The sequence below is a fragment of the Emys orbicularis genome, chromosome 20 (genome assembly GCF_028017835.1).
Source record: "Emys orbicularis isolate rEmyOrb1 chromosome 20, rEmyOrb1.hap1, whole genome shotgun sequence".
Classification (NCBI taxonomy): Eukaryota; Metazoa; Chordata; order Testudines; family Emydidae; genus Emys; species Emys orbicularis.
The window spans coordinates 17,865,887-17,886,296 of NC_088702.1; the positions used below are offsets into that span (position 1 = coordinate 17,865,887).

Below are 20,410 nucleotides of genomic sequence, written 5' to 3' on the forward strand. Positions count from 1 at the left end.
AATATTGAGCAGAGGATTTATGGGAATAAATTTCAGCCAGGGGGTGTTTGCATACTATGCGCTGGCCATTATTCGCCGCGTGCCATTGGTCGTGTGAGTCACATGGCTCTGCTTCTGTTCCTCAACTGGCGGGCTCCAACATTTTCAGCAGGGGAAGGGTCACTAGCGAATCACCGCGTCATTCCAGCCACCTGGGTCTGTCGGCCTGTTCCAAACACCTGATTTAGGCAGGGTTGAGCCCATGGGAGGTGCCACCATTGTTAATTGATCATCTATGTTTAGAGTTACCAGAGCATGTAGGCCCCCCCCCTCCTGGAGCAGGCCCCACATTCCGCTAGGTGCTGCACAAACATAGAACCAAAAGAGGACCCCCCCCCCCCGAAGAGCTGACAACCTAAGTATGAAACAAGCGAGAACAGGTGGCTACAGACAGGTGAGCCCCTGGAAGCAACCATGAGACACTGCCGGTCTGCCTGACGGGCAATGGCCTCTGCGCACCGTGGCCTGAGCATTGGCAAGGGTTTTGCAGGCAAAGCAGATTCGGGGGGTGTCTGCAGGGCCCAGGAGGGGCAGTGTGGGAGCCGCCACGAAGGGGCTTGTTTGGAAATACAAGTGGGCGCTGTGGCGGTGGTTGGTCCCCTGCAAAGCTTAATTCCGGGGCCCCTACCAGGGACCTCACATGGGCAACGTCCTGGGCGGAAGACGCCACTTGGAGTCCGGGGCGGCACTGTGCATGACGGAGCAGCTGACTCTCGGTGGGCCGGATCTGGTTGAAAGAAAGCCCTTCCCCCCCCCCTCCACCTGCGGGATGCAGTTGCCCAGCGCCACCACTGAATGGGCGACAGAGGCTGAAAATGCCGTTGCAAGAGGCCATTGCAGCGAAATCGACGCTGCTGGAGGGCCAGAGTTGCTGCCACGAAGCTCCCGTTCCCAAATGAGTTTTGCAAGACAGTTTGGGCGTTGTTGAAACCTTCAACCTCCCCAGGTGGGGCAGACGCTAATCCCGACTGCCCTCTGAGCTCCAGTCTGGAGCGACTGTTCCTCCGGGGAGGGGAGAAGGGAAATTCAGAGCCAGGTGTATGTATGGGGGTGGGAGGGTGGCTGTGAAGACTGGGGGCAGGGCTGGACATGGCAGAGGGATGCTCAGTCCTGCAGGGAAGGCCGGATGAGCTTAGGCAGGGGAAGTGGGACGCTCATGCTTGGGGTCAGCTCAACGGAGCATGAATTTAGGGTTGCGTTAGCATGGAAAGGACATGCACACACGCCACAGGCTGGGATCGGCTATGTGCATTCTTGGCAGGGCCCAGGTCTTTGTTTAGGGCGGTATCTAAGTTATCTCCCTCCCACAGTGGGAGCGGGGCTGTGGAATTCCTGGAGTTGGAATAACAAGGAGACTGGTGGCACCTTAAAGACTAACAGATTTATTTGGGCATAAGCTGTCGTGGGTAAAAACCCACTTCAGATACATGGAGTGAAAGTTACAGATACAGGCATAGATATACCTGGCACATGAAGAGAAGGGAGTTACCTTACAAATGGAGAACCAATGTTGAAGGCCAATTCAGTCAGGGTGGATGTCCGGTTTGTGTCCATTTATTCTTTTCCGTAGAGACTGTCCAGTTTGGCCAACGTACATGGCAGAGGGGCATTGCTGGCACATGATGGCATATATCACATTAGTAGATGTGCAGGTGAATGAGCCCCTGATGGTGTGGCTAGTGTGGTTGGGTCCTATGATGGTGTCACTGGAGTAGATATAGGGACAAAGAAGGAAACGGGGCTTGTTACAGGGATTGGTTCCTGGGTTAGTGTTTCTGTGGTGTGGTGGGTAGTTGCTGGTGAGTATTTGCTTCAGGTTGGGGGGGCTGTCTGTAAGAGAGGACTGGTCTGTCTCCCAAGGCCTGTGAGAGTGGGGGATTGTTTTCCAGGATTGGTTGTAGATCATTGATGATGTGCTGGAGAGGTTTTAGCTGGGGGCTGTACGTGATGGCCAGTGGTATTCTGTTATTTTCCTTGTTGGGCCTGTCCTGTAGTAGGTGACTTCTGAGTACCCATCTCGCTCTGTCAATCTGTTTCCTCACTTCCCCAGATGGATATTGTAGTTTTAAGAATGCTTGATAGAGATCCTATAGGTGTTTGTCTCTGAGGGATTGGAGCAAATGTGGTTGTATTTTAGGGCTTGGCTGTAGACAATGGATCGTGTGATGTGGTCTGGATGGAAGCTGGAGGCATGTAGGTAAGTATAGCGGTCAGTAGGTTTCTGGTATAGGGTGGTATTTATGTGACCATCACTTATTTGCACTGTAGTGTCCAGGAAGTGGATCTCTTGTGTGGACTGGTCCAGGCTGAGGTTGATGGTGGGGTGATATATGCCATCATGTGCCAGCAATGCCCCTCTGCCATGTACATTGGCCAAACCGGACAGTCTCTATGGAAAAGGATAAATGGACACAAATCAGACATCAGGAATGGTAACGTACAAAAGCCAGTAGGAGAACACTTCAATCTCCCTGGACATTCAATAACAGATTTAAAAGTAGCCATTTTTCAACCAAAAAACCTTCAAAAACAGACTTCAAAGAGAAACCGCAGAACTACAATTCATTTGCAAACTTAACACCATCAGTTTGGGCTTGAATAGGGACTGGGAGTAGCTGGTTCACTACAAAAGCAATTTTCCCTCTCCTGGCATTGACACTCCTCATCAATTATTGTGGGTGGACCACATCCACCCTGACTGAATTGGCCTTGTCAACATTGGTTCTCCATTTGTAAGGTAACTCCCTTCTCTTCATGTGCCAGTATATATCTATGCCTGTATCTGTAACTTTCACTCCATGTATCTGAAGTGGGTTTTTACCCACGACAGCTTATGCCCAAATAAATCTGTTAGTCTTTAAGGTGCCACCAGACTCCTCGTTGTTTTTGTGGATACAGACTAACACGGCTACTGCTCTGATCCTTGGAGTTGGAATGTGCAGAGAAGGGAATATCTGGCAGGATCTGGTTCACCCACAATTATCCCTGATTAGCACTCTCACCAGCTCCACCAGCAGCGTCTTCCAAGAGGGATTATTGGCGGGGTAGAGATCTTTATCGCCCAATTGATTCATGCCTTTATAATCCACACCCACACCGTGATGCACAGACACCTGCCTATTGGACAGGAGCTGGAGCTCAGCACCCGCCTGGCGCCTCCAGAAAAGATGAATCATGAACGGACAATTTTACTTCTGAGGGAAAAATCAAATGCACAATGACAAAATGGGGACTAGCCAGCCAGGCGGTCGTCCTGCTGAAAAGGACCTGGGGGTTCTACTGGGTCAGAATGCATATGTCAACAGTGGGAGGACGCTGGGAAAAAGGCTGATCTCACTGTGGGGTGGATGAACAGGAACGTTGTAAGACAGACATGGGAGGTACCTGTCCTGCTCTACTCAGCACTGATGAGGCCTCAGCTGGAGTCCCATGTCCAGCTCTGGGCACCACACTTTAGGACAGATGTGGACAAGTTGGAGAGCAACAAAAGCGATAGAAGGTTTAGAAAACCTGACCTGTGAGGAAAGATTAAAGAAATGGTGCATGCATAGGCACCGACTTCCTCACTACTCGGGGTGTGCTTGACTCCCCCTCCACCCCAGGCCCTTCCCCCACTCCATCCCTTCCTCAAAGCCCCCCCTTCCCGCCTCTTCCTGCCCCGCTCCTCTCCCCTCCCCCCCAGCCCTCCTGCACACCATGAAACAGCTGATCCATGGTGGGTGGGAGGCACTGGAAGGGAGGGGGAAGTGCTGATCAGTGGGGCTGATAGTAGGCAGGAGGCACTGGTGGGAGGGGGAAGTGCTGATCCGTGGGGCTGCCTGTTTTTTTCCTGTGGGTGCTCCAGCCCCAGAGCACCTCCGGAGTTGGTGCCTATGGGTGCATGTTTAGCCTTAAGAAAAGAAGACTGAGCGGGGATCTGGTAATGGCATTCAAACATGTTACAGGCTGTTATAAAGAGGCTGGGAATCAGTAGTTCTCTATGTCCACTGAAGGTAGGACAAGCAGGAATGGGCTTAATCTGCAGCAAGGGAGATTGAGGTTAGATATTAGGAAACACTTTCTAACTCTCGGGAGTTAAGCTCTGGAACAGGTTTCCAAGGGAGGCTGCAGGATCCCCATCACTGGAGGTTTTTAAGGACAGGTTGGACAAACCCCTGTCAGGGCTGGTCTAGGGTTACCTCAGCGCACTCTTGAGGGTCCTTCCAGCCCCACATTTCTATGGTTCTACATAAATAACTGATTCATGGAGTTTAAGGTCAGAAGACCAGCATCGAATCTGGCCTCCTGCAGAGCACACAGGGCATTACATTCCACCGAGTTACCCCACCTGGAGCTCAAAACCCTGGGTTTGTCAAGACGCCAAGATTCATGTTCAGAGATTCCCAGGCCAGAAGGGACCACTGTGATCTTCTAGTATGACCTGCTGTGTAACACAGGTCAGAGACCAGCTCCCCAAATCATTCCTAGAGCAGATCTTCTAGGCCAGGCCTGCACAACTCGTAAAGCGGCGAGGGCCATATTACTCCAAAGAAAACAGCTGAGGGCCGAACCCCCCCGGCCCCACCGAACTCCCCCCCCCCCCCCCAGCACCACCCAGCCCCCCCGAAACACAACACCCCCCCCAGCGCCGCCCGCCCCACAGAAACAACCTGCCCAGTGCTGCTGAAACACCCCCCAGCGCCGCCCAGCCCCCCCGAAACAACCCCCCCCCCAGCGCCGCCCGCCCCGTGGAAAAAAGCCCTCCTTCCCCAGCGCCGCCCTGCTGAAACAGCAGTATTGAACCTTGGTAATATGTTATAGCTGGCCCCTAAGGTAGTATAATTAAGGTAAAAGAAAAATGTCTTTTTGCTAGAAGTAGAATAAGATCTTCCCCCCACGTTGTAATCAATTGCCCTGTTGAATGAATGAGGTGTGAATGAGGAAGGCATGGAAGGCAAGCGCCTCCAGACAGCTGCAACCTTTTGAGAGGAGATGGGAGCCAGACCAGATCAGTAGAACAGGTCAGCCACCGACTTGCCGCTCGCCTCCTCAGCCCACCACCACCCTCCGGCTCACCTACTTACCCCCCGCCACTGCCCCGCCCGCTCGCCTCCTCAGCCCAACACCACCCCAGCTCACCTACTCAGCTCCCCTCCCCTGCCATCGGCTCACCTGCCCCTCTGCCACTGCCCGCCTGCTCGCCTCCTCAGCCCTCTGGCTCGCCTACTCACCCCCCACCACTGCCCTCCCGCTTGCCTCCTCAGCCCCCACTGCCCGCCTGCTTGCCTCCTCAGCCCCCATCTCCAGCTCGCCTACTCACCCCCCGCCACTGCCCCCCCTGCTCACCTACTCAGCCCCCCTCCCTCACCCGCCGCTTGCCTACTCACCCCCCCACGGGCTGCACAGTGAGCCCATCTACTCACCCCCCGCGGGCCGCACAGTGAGCCCACGCGGGCCGCATGCGGCCCCTGGGCCGCATGTTGTGCAGGCCTGTTCTAGGCAAACAGCCAGTCTTCTCTTTGATCCGCTGACCGTTTGAATTCCGAGGCTTTAAACATGCAATTCTTTGCGTCTTATATCCTCACTGACATATGTGAACAAGGAACAAAGACGCCGTGTGTTGCTTTGCCTACAGCCAGATAGGGTGTTTTAGTACAATGAGAACAGATAAGAAAGAGAGTTAAAGTGTTGCTGGATGTGGTGGGAGTTCGATATACGACTGTATAACTCCTTTCCCAAGACAAGGTCAAGCAACCAGCTGGGAGGGCGAAGGGGATGCGGGGGGAGGTATAAGAAACACTAAAAGCCAAAGAAAAGGTGGCCATGGCCGGTACATAATCTCACTCCCTACCCCTCCCATGGGGTACAAAAGAGGTGGTACCAAAGCCCCCAGATTCAAGATCCTCCAAAATGGAACATGACCATAAATTGTAAGGGGTGGGACCAGGGGCGGGCACTACAGGTATAATTAAGCCTATTAAGAAGGAGGAGGGGGAAGGGAAAAAGCTCTACTGCTGTACAGTATGTTTGCTTGTTAACCGCAATAAACATCGCATTGCCTGCGTTTTGGACTGTGGCCTTCTGCTTTCTGTCTGTGTGACCAGAACCAAGGGGGGGCAGGGGAGCCCTAACATCTGGCCTTTTCTGCAGCCCTCGGATCATTTCCGTGGCTCTTCTCTGCACCCTCTGCCGTTGTCCAACTTCCCTTCAGTAATGTGGACACCGGAGCTGGTGAGCCAGCATTTATTATTTTTGTAAAGATCGCATGAATTTTAAACGCAAGCTCGTGATTTTTGCCCGTTCCGGCCTAGCGATACAGGGGCTCATGCACGGAAGCGAAATGAGGATTATACAAGCCTCAAAGGTCTGCATGAGCCTCTCCTGTCTCTTTTCTTAAGCGGTGTGAAAACTGCATGCTGTCTCTTTCATGGAGTGGAACGTTGTGTTGGGCACTGATGCGACCGCTGCTGGAATACTGCATCCAGTTCTGGCATCCGTAATTCAAGAAGGCCGATGATCAGTTGGAGAGGGGGCAGAGAAGAGCCACCAGAACGAGTAAAGGATTCGAAACCATGCGTTATAGTGACACACGCAAGGAGCTTGGTTTATTCAGTTTAACAAAGAGGAGGTTAAGGGGTGACGTGATCCCAGCCCTTAAGTAGCAATTTGATCATGAAGGCCTCTTCAATCTAGCTAAGATCTAACAAGATCCAATGGCTGGAAGTTGAAGGGAGACAAATGCAGACTAGAAATGCGATGCTATATTTTTAGCAGGAAGGGTACTTAATTCTTGAAAGAATGTACCAAGGACCATAGGGGATTCTCCATCACTGGCTGTTTTTAAGTCAAGATGGGATGTTTTTTTCTAAAAGATCTGCCCTAGTTCAAACAGGAAATAAGTAAATAAATGTAGTTCAGGTGCCTTGTACCCTCATTTTACTCTATGGGCCAGGCACCGTGGTTTGACTACAGCTCCCATGATGCACCGCAGTCTCCCCCTCTTGCTAAACCACCATGGTGCATTATGGAAGTTGTAGTTTCAGGTGCCTCCTTTTTCTTCTATGAGCCTGGCTCTCTGGCTGGACTAGATCTTCCAAGGTTCAATCTGCATTTGCCCAACACCTCCAGGTTCCTGTGCCGAGTCCAGCGCTGCTGGGTCAGAGATACTGGCTCGTTCTGAAATGGCAAAGAGGGTTTGCATGCTGGGAGCCTGGGATCAAATGTGTCTCCACTCGGTTCCTCATCCAAAGTCAATGGCTCTTGGTGTTCAACAGATTTTTCGCACCAGGGAGGGGAGAAAACACCCCCCTTCTGAAATTTTCCCACCAGGAAATTTCTGTTTCCCTGTGGGAAAATGTTCAAAAAAAGAAAGAAAATGCAGGGGGAAACCTATTGTCTCACATTGTTTCCCAACTTTGGCCAGCACCAAAGAATGAAAAAGTGGGAAGGAGGTTTCACAAACTTTTGACCCATTTTCTGCCCATTGGGGAAAGAGAAAGTAGCTGTTTCCTGCTTACCCACACTTTGGAATCTTCCCCCAGGGGAAGTTCTGCATTTTCTCATGGAACGTTCCATTTCTGACCCGACCCGCTTTTCCAACCAGCTGACAGGAAAGGGGAGCACGGGACAGTGGGTAGGATGGCTTAGTGGTTAGTGCACACACCTTGACCTTGAAGCCCCAGGTTCAAGTCATTGCTCTGCTACAGACTTCCTGTGTGAGCATGGACAAATCGCTTAGCTGCTCCGTGCCTCAGTTTCCCCAGCTATATAATGGGGAGAATATTCCTGCTTTGCCTCAAATGGGTGTGTGAGGATAAAGACATTGGCGATTGTGAGGCGCCCAGATGCTGCAGCGAAGCGTTATACTTACAGGGCATGGTGCTACACTAAGAAGAAGGCGTGAAATCATGTGGTGCATCTGTGAACTAACCGCTCCCAGCAGCAGAGGGCCTTTATTATTTAACATCTGTGCACAGAGCCAGGAGGGACAATCTGGCTAATGCACCTGCAACGGCACTGTATGGACCCTATGCGGCAGCGCAGGTCGGAGAGGGAGGGATACCGCAGTGTCCTGAGGGACCGAGGATCAGTTGTTGTTCATGGTCTCCCGGATCCAGTCGATGTATTTACAGACGCTGATGTAGACACCTGGTTTGTTGGGCAGTGCGCATGTCTGGGTCCCCCAAGACACAATGCCCTGGAGTTTCCCATTGCAGAGTAGGGGTCCCCCGGAATCTCCCTAGAAGGAGACAAGACAACACTACATCACGGCCAAGAACGACAGGCAAGAATGCACCTCAGAAACAACATTATCGAATCTACAACGCCGTGACAAGAGTGCTCTGCGTCTGGATATGGGTACAGAGCAGAGCGCACCCGAAAAGGGGGTCTTTTCCAGTAGAAACAATCAACGAAAATGATAACCAATTTCACTTTTGCCCACGTTTTCCACCCAACTTCTTGATTTTCTTCGTCAAAAATTCAAATACCAAAGTAGTTTGGCCCCAACTGAAATATTTCAACTCGGATGGGAAGCGACGTGCAGGGGAAGTCGTTTGTAGCACAACGCGTTTGACTGGTTTTATAGCAGGCCTGCACAACATGTGGCCCGGGGGCCGTATGCGGCCCGCGTGGGCTCACTGTGCAGCCCGTGGGGGGTGAGTAGGCAAGCGGCGGGTGAGGGAGGGGAGCTGAGTAGGCGAGCAGGGGGGCAGTGGCGGGGGGGGTGAGTAGGCGAGCCAGAGGGCTGAGGAGGCGAGCAGGCGGGCAGTGGGGGCTGAGGAGGCAAGCGGGAGGGCAGTGGTGGGGGGTGAGTAGGCGAGCCAGAGGGCTGAGGAGGCGAGCAGGCGGGCAGTGGCAGAGGGGCAGGTGAGCCGGCGGCAGGGGAGGGGAGCTGAGTAGGTGAGCTGGGGTGGTGTTGGGCTGAGGAGGCGAGCGGGCGGGCAGTGGCGGGGGGTAAGTAGGTGAGCCGGAGGGTGGTGGTGGGCTGAGGAGGCGAGCGGCAAGTCGGTGGCTGACCTGTTCTACTGATCTGGTCTGGCTCCCATCTCCTCTCAAAAGGTTGCAGCTGTCTGGAGGCGCTTGCCTTCCATGCCTTCCTCATTCACACCTCATTCATTCAACAGGGCAATTGATTACAACGTGGGGGGAAGATCTTATTCTACTTCTAGCAAAAAGACATTTTTCTTTTACCTTAATTATACTACCTTAGGGGCCAGCTATAACATATTACCAAGGTTCAATACTGCTGTTTCAGCAGGGCGGCGCTGGGGAAGGAGGGCTTTTTTCCACGGGGTGGGCGGCGCTGGGGGGGGTTGTTTCGACTAAAGTAAATTTTGCTGAAAAGTATCTGCTGGCTTTGAAAATTTGGCAAAAAAACAACTGCCTGGAAACCATTATAGTTCCATCTGGAAAGGACATAAGAACATAAAAATGGTCAATGGTCCATCTAGCCCAGTATCCTGTCTTCTGACAGTGGCTGGTGCCAGATGCTTAAGAGGGAATGAACAGAACAGGGCAATTATCGAGTGATCCATCCCCTGCTGTCCAGTCCCATCTTCTGGCAGTCAGAGGCTGAGGGACACCCAGAGCATGGGGTTGCATCCATGACCATCTTGACTAATAGCCACTGATGGATCTATCTTCCATGAACTTCTCCAGAAGTTCTTTTTTGAATACAGTAAATTTTTTGGCCTTCAAAACAAGTTCCACAGGCTGACTGCGTGTTGTGTGAAGAAGTTTTGTTTGTTTGTTTTAAACCCGTGATACTTCATGGGAATTGTAGTTCAGATACCTCATGTTCTCCTCTATAGTCCCCAACCGGACTACACTTCCTAGGATGCACCACGGTCTCCACTCTTGGAGAGGGGAGGTGGTGCATCATGGAAGTCCTAGGTTGTGGTGCATGATGGGAGAAGTTGTCTGGCTGAGGAGTCCAGCCTATAGAGAACGGGGACATGTGCTACCTGAACTACAACTCCTACGAAGCATCACAGTGGCCTTTCCAGATTTTTGTTTCTCTGGCATTTGGTTTGTCGCCAAAACAATTAAATTTTCATGGAGAGCAGACACTTTTCACCATAAGCTTAGGTTTTGTCAAAAACCCACTTTCACCATTTCTATGGAAAATTTCCAACCAGCCCTAGCAAATAGCTCGTCAAGGCAAAAGGTGCCAATAGGTGGCACTCAAGAGTATGTAACATGTCCTGGGTGTTGTAAGACCCACCAAATGGCTCTTCCCATCAGCAACTTTAATTCCTCTTTGTGGCTGAACAGAGGCCCTGAGGCCTTTCAGCAACGGCCAGGAGCAAAATTCCCCTCCCTGCTGTGATGCAAATGCACAGGGTTGCACGTGAATAGCTCGTCAGCAGACCCCAAAGTGATTGCACAGCTAGGGAACGAAAGCATGGGCGGTATCATTCTTGTCTGCCACTAGATGGCGATCTTCAGGAACAGTGCAGTCCCAAGGACTCTGCATTTTGATGGAGGGAAATAGCTCGTTAAAGGTGAAGGGGGCACCAGGAACCCATGCAGCAGCCACTAGAGGGGGCTGCGAGCCGTTCGGTGTTCACCTGTACTGTGCACAGTCACTTTCTTCTGACACTGAACAAGGAGCTCTAGTCTAACTCAGGAAATGGCGTTATCCTCGAAAGCTGCTCTGTCCCCCTCTGCTGCTTCATTCCTGATTATGACAATCCCCAGCCCCTCCCACTGACTGGATTCTTGCTACCACTTTAAAACTACAGGCCAACATTTTTCAAAAATGCCTTTCGTTTAGGTTGCCACTAACTGGCTAGGAAAGAAAGTCCAATGGTTAAGGTGCCAACTTGGGTTCTGGGTGCCCGGGGTTCAATTCCCTTCCCCCTTTACAAAAATAGCAGTCTAAGCAGACGGGGGGACTGAGGTAAGGAGAGAGGAGAAGTGATTTGCCCAAGGTCACCCGGTGGCAAAAGAACCCAGGTGTCCTGACTTCTAAGCCAGCACCTTTGTCTAAGTCTCTTGATGGCTACTTGCATGGGCATAGCATGTGTTTTTTCCCTTATTCTCCATTATGCAGAGGGGGAAACTGAGGCACAGAGTGGGGAGAAGTGATTTGGCCAAGGTAACCCAGCAGGAACTGGGAATAGAACAAAGGTGTCCTGACTCCTTGCCGCACTGATTCTAGGCATGGGAGGAGCAGGCATTTTTATTATACCCGAGATGGGGAAACTGAGGCGCAGAGCAGAGCAGTCACTTGCCGCAGCAGGTGGGGCTGGGATTTTCAAACCCAGCTTGGGGGAGGAAATGTGGTTGTTCCGCTTCTATTTAAATTCACAGACAGTGGGAAACACAGATCCCCAGCACCTACACTCCCCTGCTGTAACGTGTGGACCACGCTGCCGACATGGGGGCAGAACGAGAAGATCCGGGCTTTTTGTTGTCGTAGGAAGCCCCCCCCCCCCCCCCCGGGACACAAGAGGCGGTGGCAGGTTTATGGGCCCCCTTTCCATTGTCCAAAGCAGGGCACTGCGAGATTTCAGAGAACTTCTTGTCTTTGCAGCCACAATGGGATCGTTTTTATGACTGGGGTTTATCGGGGCTACTCCAACCCTCCCCTGTCAAGACATGTCTGCCCATTAGCTACTCAGATCCTACTGCAACAATCAGATAAGCAAGTCCCACCCATTATAATTGCACTCATTCGCTCCTGCTCTTTGTCCCGGTTTCCTGAGAACTCTGGAGTTCACCTCCAGACTTGCCAAACTCTGGTGAGGCTCAGGATATTCAGGATAAACATCCTTAACTCCCTTAATCTTAACCCCCCCGCTCCCAGAGTCACGGGCAGGGCCGGCTCCAGGCACCAAGGCAGGAAGCAGATGCTTGGGGCGGCCAATGGAGAGGGGCGGCACGTCCGGGTCTTCGGCGGCAATTCATCGGCGGGTCTCTCAGTCCCTCTCGGAGGGAAGGACCAGCCGCCGAATTGCCACCGAAGAATGAAGCAGCACAGTAGAGCCGCCGCCGAAGTGCCGCCGATCGCGGCTTTCTCTTTTTTTTTTTTCTTCGCCGCTTGGGGCGGCAAAAAAACTGGAGCCGGCCCTGGTCCTGGGATTCTCGCTGTAATAATTTGGTTTAATTTTGGTCGTTGGTTTCAGCGCTGATGGCCTGTGATATACAGGCGGCTAAATGGGCTGGTGATCTCGTCTCGCCTGGAACTCTATGACTTTATGACTATGGGAGGAGAGCTGAGCAAAAAAAATTTCGCTCAAAGCTTTCTTTCGGTGAAAGGTGGAGGTTTGGTGACACGGAACCGTTTTGTGACTTCACCTCAATTTCACCGAATCTGTTTCAGAAACTGACCCAACGTTTCTGAAACATCAAAATGGGTCGTCTCGCCAGTTTGGAAACCAAACCTGGCCATTTTCCGGCTCACAATGACTTTGCTCTTCACAATTTCCTTTTAAAACTAACCCTAGTTACAAAGGGTCACAAATGAAAGGAAATATTTTGATTTTGTCGAAATCAAATCCCCTCGACCCAAAGCTATCTTTTCTGACTTTTTGATTGACCAAAAATTATGAAAGTTTTCATATGTGGTTGGAGCAGGAATGAATTTTTTTCCTGATTTTCTGGAATGGCCAGAGACCTGAAAAATCCATTATTGCCCTGGTCAGTGTAGGAGAATCTCAGCTCTGATTTAAAAAATGAAGTATCTTTCTAACCCTCTTGGGCTGGAAAAATGTGATCCCTGGAGAGGGTCAATAACCAGACAGCAGAAAACAGGTCAATTCTACAGAGAGATCTGGATTGCATAGTAAACGGTGCTCACGTAACCAACATGCATCTTAGTGTAGCTCTAGGCAACCTTGTACAGCAAATCTGGGTAGATACAGGAGTATATGGGTGAAATTTTCCACCTGAGTTGATCTGATCATCCCTCCTAGACATCAGAACTGGGCAGAGTTAAGAGCAATCGCACAATGAGGCGGAGTTACGGATGCTCTAGCTCGACCCGCAGATATGGGCTGAATGCAGGAATCCCTGGGGAGGTTTTCCAGCCTGGGCTATGCAGCAGGGCACCCTGGGTGGGCAGAATGGTCTGTCCTGGCCTTGAAAGCTATGCCGCTATAGAAAACCACTCAAGAATCCATCTGAGTTGGTCTCACCTTCCTCCCATTCTCTCTCCCCTCTCTTGGTCCCACCCCTGCACCAGCTGCCCCCAAGGAAGTAGGACCACAAGGCCAGCCCCCAAATCCCGCCTTCAGCTATGCCATCCCCTCACCTGGCATGTGTCTATTCCCCCTTCCAGCACCCCAGCACACAGCATGTTCTCGGTGTAGTAGCGAGGGTAGATACTGCGGCACTGTTCCTTGGAGAAAATGGAGACGTTGCCACAGTGGAGAACAGGTGGGAAGTACACTACAAAAAACAACAACACAACACAATGGATATTTTGTCAGTGGGAGAAAAACTTAGAGTTAGACCCCGGGCCGGGGTCACTGGACACAGCCCCAGTGACGTCGGGTTAGACCCCGGGCCAGGATCACTGGACACAGCCCCAGTGACGTCGGGTTAGACCCCAGGCCAGGATCACTGGACACAGCCCCAGTGACGTCGGGTTAGACCCCGGGCCAGGGTCACTGGACAGGAAAATAATTTCCCACCCACCTCGAACCAGGATGATTTATATGCCCATTGGCTTAGAAGTGAACAATCAATAGGTTGCTTTCAAGCACAGCTCACAACCACCTTTAACTGATGAGCATATAACCAGCCACATGTTACTCATGTCTCCACACACCTAGAACCTGACTCTTAGGCACATGTAAACCTTTCGTAAATCAAACTATTCCTAGTTGGAAAATGGAGAGGAGGCGGAATTTCATCTTTTCCTCAAAGAAATACACAATTTCTGAACTTTTTTCTGTTTTAGGCCAAAAATTTTCCTGTTTCACCCCCCAAAATCTACAACTTTCCACCAAACCGCCCCCCCCTTCAGGTTCTGGCCAAAATCTGTTTTCATTTTTAGCCAAAAACTTTCATTTTTGGCCAAAGTCTTCTCCAATTTCCAGTCAAAATGTTTTTAGCAAAAGTTTTTCAGCGCTCATTTTTTCAACCCTAAATCAAACTTTTTTCCCAGGAAGCAGCCCCATGCCATGGACATTTTCAACTGATCAGCCATCCAATTTTACGCTGGGGGGGGGAGGGGAGGGGAGATACAATTTTGATGGCAAATTTCTCAATGGCTCTAAATGGAACCTCAGGAATGCTCGATTGCTGAAAGAAAACAACAAAATAAATACATTCCTGGGAAAGTTTTCAGGGGAAATGGCCATAAAAATAGTTGAGGCAAATAGGGATGTGGCAAGAAAGAAGAAATTTTGGGGGCTGTTCAAAATTCTAGTAATGTATCTTTGTCTCGTTTTTCTGACTTGCTGGCTCCTTCCCCCTTGAAGCTAAGCCTGCCCCCCAACATTGGTGTTACCGTACATTGAGGGCTTTTTGTTGTTCCCCATCCGGATATCACACATTCCTCCCCGGAGGAGGGGCAACTGGTAGGTAGCTCCAGGGGCTGGACATTTTTGTTGAAGTTAGCCGGGGTGAGCAATTTGATGAGCATGATGTCATTGTCCTTGCTGGCGGGGTTATAGCGGGGGTGGCGGATTGTTTTCTCTGAGAGTCTCAGCTGCTCTGTCCAGTCCAGATGCTTGATGTTGTGCTCTCCCAGGCGCACACTGATGGGGCTGCAGAGAAACAGACGCATGTCAGAAAAGCGTGGAGTGGGGGACCTAGTCCATGGTGGGAACTGGGCACTGGTTGTTGGGCTGGAATCCCTGGGGGAGGTTCTCTGGCCTGGGCTATATAGGAGGTCAAACTGGATGGGTAGAACATGAATCTAGGGAATCCATGAATCTCTGAAGGTGGAGTTAAGGGTACACACACAAGGGGGTGGAGTTAAGGGTGCGCTAGCTCAACCATCAGATATGGGCTGGATGCAGAAATCGCTAGGCGTGGCTATGAGGTCAAACACAGGCACAATCCCATGGGCACAGAAACATCCTTTTACAAACACACATACACAATCATGTATACACTCTCCCCCCCCCAATTTACAGTCACACGTGCTCTCCCCAAACACAAATGCACGATTGCACTCTCACAATCACACATGTGCTCCCCCACACATGCACAAATGCATAATCACACTCTCACACCAACTCCCAATCACACACTACTCAAAATACACACATGCACAATTGCACTCTCACTCACAATCACACATGCCCTCCCCAAAACATTCACAAATGCTCAAGCACACTCTCACAATCACACACCTCCTCCCCAACATATTCACAACATGCCCAACCGTGCTCTCAGACCCATTCACAATCACCCCCCCCAACATATTCACAACATGCACAACCGTGCTCTCACACCCACTCACAAACACACATGCCCTACCCAACACACATACACACACCTGCACAAGTGCAGTCTCACACCCATTCACAATCAGGCATACAATTCCCAACACGTGCACAACCGCACTGTCACACCCACGTACAATCACACACCCACTCAGCTACACACACTCTCTGCCCTACATACACACCCTCTCCACCTCGCCCGACGCCCCCACAAACCCACACTCACCAACTGACGTGGCAGTGGGCTGCGGTGACCACCCAGTTCCTGGCAATCAGGGTCCCTCCACAGTTGAGCTGGGAGCCCACAAAGAGGGCGGCCTGCCAGGGCATGGAGTGAGGCTTGCAGGGGGCGCCACCGATGATCCGGTCATTCTGGCTGCTCACTGGAGGCAAAGCAGAAACGTTCACAACTGGGGAGGGAGGGGAAGCTCTGTGATGCTGCAGCGCTACCCTGCTTTGCCCCAGTTCAGATCAGGGTCCCCCAGCTCCTTCCTTCTCTTGCTTCAGTGTCTGATTCAAATTCGCCCCAGGTGCAGCCAGTGGAAATTAGAAAACTTCACCAAACCGTGCCCTCACCATTAGCCATCTCAGTCCCCCAGCATTTCTGTCTCCGACCCGACCATCACTGCAGCCTCTGGGTGCCTCACCCCTTTAGCACAGTGATCCTCACCACCACCTCTGGAAGGCTGGGCAGGGCTATTGTCCTCTTTGTACACTAGAGGATGTAGTAAGAAGAGGGCCTGAAACATAAGCCCATGTATCAGAGGCCTGAGGCCTGAACTTAAGTAGTCAAAACTTTGCTGACATGAAGCAAAGGCAGGTTGTGAGCAAGAGGCAGGCCCTGCTCACAGAATTTGGCAAGCACAGGGCTGGTATTGCAAAAACACACATTCCTCAGAGGTGTTAGGCATAGGACACTCACACAAACACATTCTAGAAGTGTGGTACCAGAACACCCTGATACCAAACACTCCCCAAAGATAACAGGAACATGCTGTCCCATCTTAAAGATAAGGGCAGGATGACAGCATGATGGATAGAGATGTTTTGATTGAACCTACAGGTACAAGGCAATAGATGGCGCCTTAAGACATCAGTGGCAATACGTAACTTGTTTGTATTGGGGTATAAAGATGCATCTCAGAAGGAGTGTCTTTGGCCAGCTGAGGGGGCAGTGGAAAGTCCTGCCACTGACTGAGCTGGTCCATACATGTGCTAGTGTAACTGTAGACATTGATCCGGGGAGCTAGGACCGTGCTTTGTTGACAATAAACCTGGCCTGGAGCCTTCACACCTTAACCGATCTTGTGGTCATTGGGCGGTTCATTTGAGGTCTGCTGTGCAGGGCTGGGATGGCATACGGCGGGAACACACATGTGCAGCCGAACATCTGACGACATTGGTGACCACAACGTTTTGACCACTACTTTAGTTCAGGCCTCAAACCAGGCCTCTGATACAAGGCCTTATGTTTCAGGCCCTCTTCTTACTACATGGGAAACTGAGGTACAGAGCAGCAACGTGACTTAACCGAGGTCACACCACGTCTGTGTTGGGGCAGAATCGAAGCCACGTCCCGCGCATCCCAGGCCTGTGCGCTAACCACTGGGCCATCATTCCTGGCTCCCGTTTGCAATCGATCGTTAGCAATTAAAATCATCTCGAAGGGGGGACTCCTTATTTGCTTCACAGGCACCTGCTTAAAGTGCAAAGCCATGCCCGCCCTGTCTCTCACAAAACCGTGCACACAGACCGGAAATCAGCGTACATTCTGATCAGGGGGGATAATTAATCACTGGACCCAGTGACGAGGATTCTTCGTCACTGACAACTTTGACATCAAGATGGGGCGTTTTACAGAAAGATCAGCCTCGGGATCATTTGGGAGCCGTTTGCAGGCCTGCGTGATGCAGGAGGCCAACCCAGATAATCACAATGGTCCCATCTGGCCTTGAAAACACACCCACCTGGGTGCACACACAAGCCTGCAGACATGCACACTGAGAAATACACCCTCCCACACACGAGGCTTGCCAACATTCTACTTGCACAAAACCGAACACCCTTGCCCCACCCCTCCTCCAAAGCACCGCCCCTTATCCAAGCCCCCGCACCCCCGTCACTCGCTCTCCCCACCCTCACTCAGTTGCTCATTTTCACCAGGCTGGGGCAGGGGGTTGGGCTGTGGAAGGGGGTGAGGACTCCGACTGGGGGTGCAGACTCAGATGGGGCTGGGGATGAAGGGTTTGGGGTGCAGGAGGGGGCTCTGGGCTGAGACCAAGGGGTTCAGAGGGTGGGAGGGGGATCAGGGCTGGGGCAGGGGGTTGGGCTGTGGGAAGGGGTGAGGGTTCTGGCTGGGGGTGCAGACTCTGGGGTGGGGCTGGGGATGAAGGGTTTGGGGTGCAGGAGGGGGCTCCAGGCTGAGACCAAGGGGTTCAGAGGGTGGGAGGGGGATCAGGGCTGGGGCAGGGGGTTGGGACGTGGGAGAAGGGTCAGGAGTGCAGGTTCCCAGCAACACTTACCTCAAGCAGCTCCATGTCCCCTCTCCGGCTCTTACACGGAGGCGTGGCCAGGCAGCTCTGCGCGCTGCCCCGTCCGCAGGCGCTGCCCCCGCAGCTCCCATTGGCCGTGGTTCCCAGCCAATGGGAGCTGCAGAGCTGGCGTTTGGGGCGGAGGCAACGCGTGTAGCTCCCTGGCTGCCCCTATGTGAAGGAACAGGAGGGGGGGACACGCCACTGCTTCCGGGAGCTGCACAGAGCCACGGCAGACAGGGAACCTGCTGTAACCCCACTGTGCCGCTGACCAGACTTTTAACGGCCTGGTCAGCTGTGCTAACCGGAGCTGCCAGGGTCCCTTTTCAACTGGGCGTTCTGGTCGAAAACGGGACAGCTGGCAACCCTACCCCACACACGTCCGTGCTCGCATATTCACACCGTGCACCTCTGCAGTCTGCAAATACGGTAAGGGCTGTTCTAAAGAGGACGGGGATCGATTGTTCTCTGTGTCAACCAAGAATGAGAAGGAAACAGCTACATCCGCATCAAAGGAGATTGAGGGTAGATATTTGGAACAACTTTCTCAGCTCTGGAATCGACTTCCAAGGGAGGTTGTGGAAGACCCGCCATTGGAGGTTTTTAAGAACAGGTTGGGCAAACACCTGTCCGGGCTGGTCTACGTTTACTTGTTCCTGCCACAGCGCCGGGGGATGGACTCGATGACCTCTCGAGGTCCCATCCAGCCTCTCATTGCTGTGATTCAATGCGCACACAGCCCCACACATTCGTAGATAAACAACAGCACACCAACAGAATATGGAACACCCAATCGTGCAGATACACACTCAGTCTTCCTTGCACAATACTTGCGGATAAACACACAGTCACGTGCTCACACTTGCACATGCTCGCAGATAAGCACAATCACGCACGTACTCACCACTTAACACACACACACACACACACACACACATCCACACATGCCCTCCCAGAGAAACACACACAGGGATAAACACAGGGTTGCGCGCGCACACACACACACTCGTGCCCAAGCACACAATCGCACACGCACTCAGAGACAAACACTCACCCGCACACAGCCAGAAACACACATGAGTGTGCAGACACACACACATCCCGACAGACCAGGGCTCATCCCCTCCAGTAGGGGGTGACACACACACACACACTCACCTGCAGTCACCAGCAGCAATGCGATGCCCAGCCGCTCCATGCCGGTGGGGGCTGCTGGCTCCGGGAAGGCCCCTGTGTGCCAAGGGGCTGGGGGGGGAAAGGAAAGGAATCATTACCAGGGAATTGGTCCATAAGACCCTCCCCACTGCAGGCTCCGCCCCCTGAGCCCTGCCCATCACCCTTGCTGGCCTGCCAACCTCAAGGAATCCTGCGCTCTGATTGGTTCCTACCAGAGCATCTCAGCACTGACCAATGGGAAAAAAGTGTGAGGGACACTATAGGTCTGGTCAACTGTAGGGCAGGGCCCTCATCATGCCCCGGCAGGGAATGGTGCCTGGGCCATGGGGCCCGCAGTCAGGTTGGACCCAGTGAACCATGGGCCAAGAGGTGGTTGGATTCAGGCCAGGCCAGGTGGTGGTGTCCTCCCTCCCGAGGCCTGACTGCACGCCCGAGTCACTCCTGATTTACACCAGGTGAGCGAGAGGGGAATTGGCCCCATTGACGCCAGTGGAGTCACTCTGATTCGGCCCCGACGCTTGTGCCAGGGGGTCAGAATCTGACACCAGTACGTGAGTGGCCCCACTGAACAAAAACGCAGCCCCTCCCCCCAAAAACCACATAATTAACACCCTCTGTGTCGAGATCACACATGTCATTTTTGATCATGGCTCAAACACGCCCTGACAGGTCAGAAAGAGGTCCCCGTGCCGCAGAGCAAAAGAGAAGAGAACCAGGCGGGCTGGGCCTGCGAATTACCTGCAGCTCTAGCGTCCGCAGCCTCGTGTGCTCTGTGGACGGAGACAGGTGCAGCGTCGCTTTATAATGTGACTTCCTGGCTGGCCAAGAGAGATCTGGTCTGTCAAATCTGTCCTCAAATCTGAGGATCGCACAATGTCAAGATCTCCAGGTAGGAACCTCCCAACGCCTCCAGGAGCTGTGCCTAAAGGGTGGATTGGCCCAGGGAGCAGGAGCAGGGCGGATAATTGTGTTCTGCCCTTCCCCACGAGTTAATCTCTCTCGGTCAGTCAACAGCCGGCAAGGTAGCTTCCGAAGAACCAGCTCGGATCTCAGTTCCCTCTTTCCCCACCCATCACCGGCTTTTATTCCAGTCCTGCCTGAGGCAGCAGGAAGCTGCTGCTAGTGACAGGGTGTGTCAGTCTTCATCCTTAATCCTTCCAAGAAGGAAGAAGTCACATGCTCTTCCTTCTCCAATTCTACAAGTCATTGGGGCCGGCCAGACGCAGGAGGAGGTGCAGAAGGGGCAGCTGGAGAGGGATTTTTCCAGCCGATTTTTGCAAC

General features: G+C 52.4%; 1 protein-coding gene across 1 annotated transcript; it reads right to left on the reverse strand.

Moving 5' to 3' along the window:
* Window positions 1-8,104: 8,104 nt before the first annotated feature.
* LOC135892747 (trypsin-like) lies at window positions 8,105-19,151 on the reverse strand. Its single transcript, XM_065420545.1, has 5 exons — window positions 19,112-19,151; window positions 15,649-15,805; window positions 14,485-14,738; window positions 13,277-13,413; window positions 8,105-8,257 (listed from the first exon to the last, which is right to left on the reverse strand). Exons 1-5 carry the CDS (start codon window positions 19,149-19,151, stop codon window positions 8,105-8,107), a joined length of 741 nt encoding a protein of 246 aa, XP_065276617.1.
* Window positions 19,152-20,410: the final 1,259 nt, after the last annotated feature.

Bases quoted from the DNA above. Each gene is read 5' to 3' on its own strand.
- LOC135892747 (XM_065420545.1), bottom strand. From the start codon at position 19,151: ATGGAGCGGCTGGGCATCGCATTGCTGCTGGTGACTGCAG. The intron at 13,414-14,484 runs GTACGGTAACAC...TGTTTTTTGTAG, and splicing joins AACAACAAAAAGCCCTCAAT to TGTACTTCCCACCTGTTCTC. The intron at 8,258-13,276 runs GTGAGGGGATGG...GTCTCCTTCTAG, and splicing joins GGGGAATAGACACATGCCAG to GGAGATTCCGGGGGACCCCT.